The sequence below is a fragment of the Lathyrus oleraceus genome, chromosome 6 (assembly GCF_024323335.1).
Source record: "Lathyrus oleraceus cultivar Zhongwan6 chromosome 6, CAAS_Psat_ZW6_1.0, whole genome shotgun sequence".
Lineage (NCBI taxonomy): Eukaryota > Viridiplantae > Streptophyta > Magnoliopsida > Fabales > Fabaceae > Lathyrus > Lathyrus oleraceus.
In genome coordinates, this window is record NC_066584.1 from 428,609,696 (window position 1) to 428,618,083 (window position 8,388).

An 8,388-nucleotide genomic window follows, 5' to 3' on the forward strand; every position below is an offset into this window, starting at 1 on the left:
ACAGATCCACGAATAGTGCGAGCGAGATCAATAGAACAAAGAGACGCATATGTTATCATAAGAGGTTATCATAAGAGGACAACTAGTACAATTTAAAAGCTTCTAACATTATTCCTTTCCTAAGCTATCAAAGAAAAAACCTAATATGAATAGAGGGTAAGTATATATATATATATATATATATATAAAATAATATTAACTAAGAGTCCCAATTTTGTTGTTGAGCAAATATGTATAATTCTAAGAACTTGAAAATCTATTGTTGCGGAAGCAAGTGTGCGTTTTGTTTTTACTTTTTCTCTTTTATGAGAAGAAATTGTACGTACTCCTACTGCGTACGTCTGTTTTGATAAAAATTGTACTAGTACCTTGGAGAGTGTTTCTCTCTCTTAAATTTGTACTATATTGTGAAAATAACAGCAATGCAAAACATCAAACATTTTCCTATGAAAAAAACACACAAAGTTAGTTATAATAAATGTTTCAATGAATTCTGGTCGGAGAGCCACAGATAACAAAAATACATTATATTCTCCCCCAACTAGGTTATTATTAACTCCTATTTATTTATATTTAAAATTATGAAATTCGAACCTCTAGACCATTTTATTAAAAAAAAAATTATTTATTGAATTGCCTTTGTGTATAATTATATTTAAGGTTTATTATTTTATTCCAAGACAAATTAACAATATATTTATATATACTAATTAGGATTATATTTTGAAAAAATAATCTAGTGATTTAGGATTTACATTTAAGAATGGATACTTATAGTTAGAAACGGAGAGCGCATTTATGTATTGGATATCACTTTTGTATTATATTAATTGTTGTTTTAGTTTAGATACACTTCTAAAATAAAGTCATAAAGTGTACTAATTTTAATAATACAATAACATATAAAGTACTCTATTTTTTTTACTGTAAAAATATACATTCATTCAATTGAAATCTTGTAATCAACCTGAGATCCATTAATTTAAAGGATCAATTATACCCTCAACTAACAATAGAGTATTTAAATCCAAATATACAGATAATTTGAAACTAAAAGAATTTAAATATAAAATTTTAAGACTTTGTTAAGGGAGGATTTTGGGGAGGAGGTTTGTATACAAAAAATAGATATATTTTTAACATTTTTTAAAATTGTGATATTATATTGAATCATAAAAGAATGTTTATTGTCGTTGTATTTTTAATTTTCAAAATGTTACAACAATATAAAATATATTAGAAAATTTTATTTAAGCATTTCAAAACTCTTAAAAATCATCATTCAATATAAATTTGAATAACTCCAAATTAAGGTGTTTTAGATATTTTGAATAATAACAAACTCTTCAAAATGTTCCAGCTAATATCCTTCGATTCATTCTATTCTATAATCCCTTTTTTTTTAAAACCTTACTCCTCTTTTCCAAACTCTCAAACATGCCCTAAAAAAAACACATTTTTATATCTTAAACCTTCAACATGTCAATCTACGAGGGTTAAAAACACTTGTATTAATTATTTGTAAGGCGTAATAATAAAATAAATATTAAAAAATAAATATTATTATATGTTGTGTCATTTTTAAAATAATTTGATATGAGTATACTAGTATGTGTATATATTTTGATAGATTTGTTCTATCAGAACATAAATGACCTATTTTTTTTAAAAATGTATCTTTTTTAATATATAATTATATATTTTCAGTTATACTTTTAAATACTAATATATTGCTCACACATTTTTTATGTTATTATAATTTTCTAGATGATATGAAATATATGTAAGTAAACAATTTTTTATACTAAAGTTTTTTTTAAAAAAATAATAATAATCATTTACTTATTGTTTTAATGACCTTTTGTACAAGTGTACTTGTTGAATTGACAAATGTATTGTAGAAAGAAATTATCAAAATATTACATCTCTTTTTCCTATTTTATTATTATAAATTTATTATTTTACTAAAAACATAAATCATACCTTCAGTATTTTGAAGAGACAACTTCATTTTTTTTTTGTAATTATTATTATTTTTTTGTCAAGAGACAACTCTATTTAATAAAGGCAATGTAATAATTTTTTTTTCTTTTTCATTTTTATTAAATAAATGTAAAATGCTGAAATATGTGGGATATTGTGTGAAGGAGAGAGTAAATATAATAATGCTATTAGCTTCACCATAGCCAGCCATAGGGTATCTGACTTTTCTATATATACACCTTTCATAATCTACAGGATGCACAACACATTATTGAGACACTATACACACAAAAGTGAAATATCATGAAGAGTCACACAATATTCCTAATTAGAATCATTTTACTTTTCATGTTTATTGGATCACTAACAGTTTGGATCTTGTTGCCAACAAAGATCTACCGCAACACATGGACTGTCACCCTAGAAAACAAGCTCAACTCTACATACTTCAGAGAGCAAGGTAAATCTACTAGGTTATTCTATATTATTTCTTTTTTACTTTTATATGATTATTGATTTATTATTACTTTAATTGTTTATTATTTTAGGGGTAAATCTCTTGCTTTTTACATTTCCTATTATGTTCATTGGAGCTCTTGGTGGTATTTATCTCCATCTTCATCAGGAACATATAACACAAAACTTACCCTCCACAAGGTACCTAGCTAGCCTATAAATATTACTTTAATTAATCTTTAATTATTGTTTAATTTTTATTAGAATTGTATCTATGTTTTGGTTTCAGTGGTGGTGCTCTAAAAAGATTAATATGTTTCCTGAGACGTCCATTTCTGGTGATGTCTCCATTTGGAATAGTTTCAGCTATGGAGCTTTGTTTTGCACTCATGTTTGTTGCACTTTTGATATGGTCTCTTGGTAATTACTTATATATTAGTTTTGGTAACCTCCATATGCATAAAGCAGGAGAGAAAGTGTAAATAATCTAACCTTGTCCTTTTTTTGTTGTTGTTGTTGCTGGTTTCAAGAAAAAGGGTCTTGATAATCTGAATTACGATATTAATATAAAATTTGGTGTATTGATTGATTTTGTATTAGATGGGAAGCGAAGTTTAGGAGTGTATCATTGAGACTTGGTTACATAGGAAACATATGTTGGGCATTTTTGTTCTTTCCGGTGACAAGAGGGTCTTCAATTCTGCGTCTGGTTGGACTCACTTCTGAGTCAAGCATCAAATACCATATATGGCTTGGACATTTATCGATGGTTCTTTTTGCTGCTCATACTATTGGTTTTATCATCTATTGGGCCATCACCAATCAAATGATTGAGGTATGTATTTTATGTGCAATCTTAGTTACCACTTGTTTATGATAAGGTGATTTCTTATGCATTTGAGGTCCCATGATATATATGGCAAAGAATCTATTGTCTCTTTCTAATTGGAATTGAGTCTTTACATTGTTGTTCCTCCATTAAATATTTGAAAGAGATTGAATTCAAAACCGATTTCAATAAGACCACCCTACCTTCTAAACTCAAAAATTTATTCATCCGAAGTTCTAATATTTTAGAAAATAACTTTACAAAAGGATCCCAAATCTCTTCCTTCTTCGAGTTCATACCAATATGAAGCCTTAAATATTTTAAAGTGATAAAATCCACCTATTAGTGTAAATACTTTTATGTCCAATCTATAAAAGGCCTCTCTTCAATAATTACATGAAAACAACTCATTGTAAAATTGAATTTAATACCTAAGGCGGACTCAAAACTTCTAAAAACCGCCTTAACAGTTAAGAGGTTTTCAACTGACATAACTCTACCAACATCATATCATCGCATACCGGAGATGAGATGTCGTTAATCCATCCAAATTCACCTTAAAACCTTCAAAAGCATCAACCCGAGACAACCTTTTTCAAAGAACCAATAAGACCCGCTACCACTAGAAGAAAAAGGAAAAGGGTTAACGGGTCTCCTTGTTTCAAATCATTTTAGATACTAATCTCTTCTATTGGACAACCGTTCACCAAAATAATAGAGGGACTCTTTAAAAGAACACAATCTCTAATCCACGACCTTCACCTACCGTTGAACTTAAACATCTGGAGTATATATAATTTAAGAAAGACCAATTGACAGAGTTATTAACCTTCTCAAAATCAACTTTCAACACAAAATACTATCTCTTAGACATCTTTTCAAGATCTAAAACCTCATTAAATGCAACAATACCATCCACTAACAATCTTTAAGAAATACCGATTATTTTAGGGAGACAAGCTTTCCCATAACCAGATTTCGGCCTACCAACCAACACCTGCCACGAGCTTATACAAAGAATCAATAAGGAAAATAGGTCTAAAATTCTCCGACTACATAGATAATTATTTGGTTGAAATATAAAATAAATAGTTATGTTTGTCAAAATATTATTTATTTTCAATTACTTTCTTATAAATAATTATTTTGTGATGAGTATTAGTTAAATGATACTTTTTCAAATGATAATATAAAATATTATGAAATTATTTAAATTTTTCATAGACTTTGTTTGTTTGGGAGTTTGGAAGGAAAGAAAGAGGAGGACTTTGAAAAATGAAAATGATTGAGTGAAAAAAATAGAAAAATTCTGATTTGGAGGATTTTTAAGAATTTATTTTTATTCATAACATCAAAAACCTTATAATTTGAGAGAATTATAAATTTGTATTGGAAGAGGATTTTGGAAGATTTAAAAAAATTATTCAAATATAATTTTTGTTATTGTATTTTAAAAAGTAAAAATATATTAATAAAAACTATTTTATTATTCTAAATAACCTTTTTTAAAATGTTAAAATGATTTTTTGTATTTCTTTTAAAATTCATGTTTCGAAATCCTCCATTTCATTAGTCTTCTAGATATAACTTGTAGTTTTCCTTTTATTGTGTATGAGAGATAGTATTTTCTTCAAAGCTTTTAAGTTCTTTTTTGAAAATAGATATTATTTTTTCCCACATAGATGACTTAATATTATTGTTGTTGACAATCTTAGTCCTAGTCCTAGTCCTAGATGAAAGATAAACTTCTTGTAACCTAAAACTTTCTCAAATTAATTACCCTAGACTAGCTCAATAACTTTTCTTAAAAAAGGAAGAAGATAAAATTATTATATAGTGACCCTCATCACCTTTTCATAATTATTCTTAAAAATCTTTATTGTGTACTACTATTTTTTCAAAAGATATTAATTGCATCAAACTTTAAACAAGGTATTGTTTTTTAATGACAAATTATCATTAAAAAGCGAAAAATTTATAATAAAAAATCAATAATATTCGAACAAGACTGAAAACAAACAAACAACTAGTTTAATAGAAAAATTAACTAGGTAACCCCTCACCCTATAAACCTATATAGATAATTGATAGTTAGAAATATCATATGCATAGAAAATGATTCGTATTCAGAAAAGACATTAATATGAATTAATGTGTTAATTTGTTCCAACCATGCATATAAATATATTGTTTATGTCATAGATGCTAGAGTGGAGCAAAACTTATGTCTCCAATGTAGCCGGAGAGATTGCAAGTTTAATAGCACTAGTAATGTGGATAACGAGTATTTCACGCATAAGGCGTAAAATGTATGAAGTATTCTTCTACACTCACCATCTCTACATTCTCTATATCTTATTCTATGCAATCCATGTTGGAGTTGAATACATGTGCATGATTGCTCCTGGGATTTTTCTATTCCTCATTGATAGACATCTTAGATTCTTACAATCTCGCCAAAATGCTCGGTTATTATCGGCTCGCATTTTGCCTTGTGATGCACTTGAGCTCAACTTCTCCAAGAATCCTAGTAAGTGATAATCATAAACTCATTTATTGAGCTATTTGAATCAAAACTATTTGGAAGAATTTAAGAATAAAACATGATCAAACAAAATTTTCATTTTTTGGTTTAATTTGCAACTTCAGGTTTATACTATAACCCCACAAGCTTGGTGTTCATAAATGTTCCAAAAGTTTCCAAGCTGCAATGGCACCCTTTTACAGTGACTTCTAGTTGTAATATGGAAACTAATAATCTCAGTGTTACCATAAAAAATGTTGGTAGCTGGTCAAACACGCTTTATCAACAACTTTCATCTTCATCTTTGGAACATCTTAATGTTTCAGTTGAAGGACCCTATGGACCTCACACTAAACAATTTCTAAGGTTAGTGTTAATTAGCTTCATCCTCGTAGCAAAATCCATGCTTCTTGATACATATATAGTACTATAATCTATCATCATTCTTCTGTCTCAGGCATGAACAGATTGTGATGGTAAGTGGTGGAAGTGGCATAACTCCGTTCATATCGATAATTCGAGATCTCATATTTCAAAGCCAACAGCAACAATTCCAAGCTCCAAAACTCCTACTTGTTTGTGTTTTCAAGAATTATGTTGATCTAACAATGTTAGAACTTATGCTTCCTGCTTCTGCTTCTGGTTCAACAACTCAAATCTCAAACCTTCATTTACAAATCGAAGCTTACATCACGAGAGAAAAACAAGAACCTTCAACAGAAACTCAAAAACCTATCCAAACAATATGGTTTAAGCCAAACCTCTCAGATTCTCCTATCTCACTTGTATTAGGCCCAAATAATTGGTTATGGCTTAGTGCCGTAATCACGTCATCTTTCATCATGTTTCTTCTTCTTTTAGGAATTTTAACTCGTTACTATATTTATCCGATGGAGAAGAACTCGAGTGAAGTGTATAATTGGACATTCAAGGTTATGTGGTACATGTTTCTAATCTGTGCATGCATATGTGTATGTTCTAGTGTTGCTTTTCTTTGGTGGAAAAGACAAAACACTTTAGAAAATAAGCAAATAAATGTAGAAGTTTCAACACCAACAAGAGAACTTGAAAGCATTCCTCATCAATCTTTAGTGGAAGCTACCAATGTACATTTTGGTGCAAGACCTGATCTAAAAAGTAAGTGGGGGAAGGGTATTTTGGTAAATATAGTTGAGTTTTACTATATATTATTTCAATTGGAAAATGATCTATAAAATTTTGCTAATTTTGCAGAAATTATGTTTGAGTTTGAATGCAAAGATGTTGGAGTCATGGTATGTGGTCCAAGAAAATTGAGACATGAAGTTGCCAAAATTTGTGCTTCTGGTTTAGCTGATAATCTTCACTTTGAATCCATCAGCTTTAATTGGTGATACATAATATATATTGTAAATCATTTGCTTATATTGTGTGTGTATAATATACCATCTGTAAAATATCCATATATTTTTTTGGTTAAGGTAAAATATCCATATCGATTCTTCGATATAGTTAATCAGTTGTGAACAAGTGCAATTGCACATATGTATGTGTTCATGGATTAATGTTTTTACTTCTTATTTGTTGTTCTTCATATGTTTGTATATTGAGTGGATATCCCCAAAATTTGTACTTAAGTTTTCTTATCAATGTATTGATTTGATTATATACTTAATTTTCAAAAGTAATTAATAGTTTGAAAGGCTGGATTTTCAAAGAAGAATGAGGTCGGATTGCAATGTATGTTCTAGGAGAAACTATGACTCAAAGAAGTTCATAATTTGAAAGATTTACTGAATAGGGTGTATCCTTACATTAATTATGAAGAAAACTTCCTAGCCATGGGAATCAACTGAGGATTAGGAAGCCATGGATCCAACCGGCATCGGGAGAGAGATGTTGGTCGACATAAAGAAGAAGAAGGGCGTGGACCACTGTCCAAATTTGACGCCTACATTCCCCCGAATATTTCAAGGGAGAAGATTTTGGAAAAATGAGTTAAAAGAAGCCGATAAACAAGTCTTGCTTAAGTTCTTCCAAAGTCTTCAGCACAAGAGGAATGTGTTCAGCTTCCACTACTGACTTAGTTCCAGATACAGTTGCAATCTCAGTTACTGAAGGAGGAGGAGTGACTTCTGCCTCGGCTTCAACATCAACTTCAAAAGTGAGGTTTCTAGAGGAGGAATAGCTTTTGGAGGAGATTTGAGAGTAAACATCTCCACAAAAGGCTCTATGAACTCATAAAGTTTGTAATGAAATTTCTTCTGAGCAGCTGTGTATCAGAGTTCTTTCAGCTCTCAGGTACATGAGTTCATCTATCTTCTGAAATCAGCCCAGACATCATCACTTTGAACAGGATTGACACATTATGTGCAATCTTGTGTCACAAAGTATAGACGCTCATTTGCTTCTGACTCAAACTGCCTAACTAGATCATCAATCTCCTCAGGGTCAGTGATAGGTTCAGGTTCAGGTTCTATCTCAGCATCAGATGAGATGTCTTTTGTTTGGTCAGAGGAATCAGGGGTTAAATGTTCATTGTTTCTGATGTTTTCCATGACATTGTCAATGAATGATTCATCTATGTTATTAGGTTGAGGGGGTGGAGTTGGTCGTG

At 29.8% G+C, this 8,388-nt stretch overlaps 1 protein-coding gene across 1 annotated transcript; it reads left to right on the plus strand.

Moving 5' to 3' along the window:
• Positions 1 to 2,213: 2,213 nt before the first annotated feature.
• LOC127096645 (ferric reduction oxidase 4) lies at positions 2,214 to 7,441 on the plus strand. Its single transcript, XM_051035194.1, has 8 exons — positions 2,214 to 2,443; positions 2,532 to 2,640; positions 2,729 to 2,917; positions 3,040 to 3,274; positions 5,471 to 5,798; positions 5,918 to 6,158; positions 6,250 to 6,929; positions 7,026 to 7,441. The coding sequence occupies exons 1-8, from the start codon at positions 2,287 to 2,289 to the stop codon at positions 7,163 to 7,165; spliced, it is 2,079 nt and encodes a 692-aa protein (XP_050891151.1). The 5' UTR covers positions 2,214 to 2,286; the 3' UTR covers positions 7,166 to 7,441.
• Positions 7,442 to 8,388: the final 947 nt, after the last annotated feature.

Bases quoted from the DNA above. Each gene is read 5' to 3' on its own strand.
- LOC127096645 (XM_051035194.1), top strand. From the start codon at position 2,287: ATGAAGAGTCACACAATATTCCTAATTAGAATCATTTTACTTTTCATG. The intron at 6,159-6,249 runs GTTAGTGTTAAT...CTTCTGTCTCAG, and splicing joins CACACTAAACAATTTCTAAG to GCATGAACAGATTGTGATGG. The intron at 6,930-7,025 runs GTAAGTGGGGGA...CTAATTTTGCAG, and splicing joins TGCAAGACCTGATCTAAAAA to AAATTATGTTTGAGTTTGAA.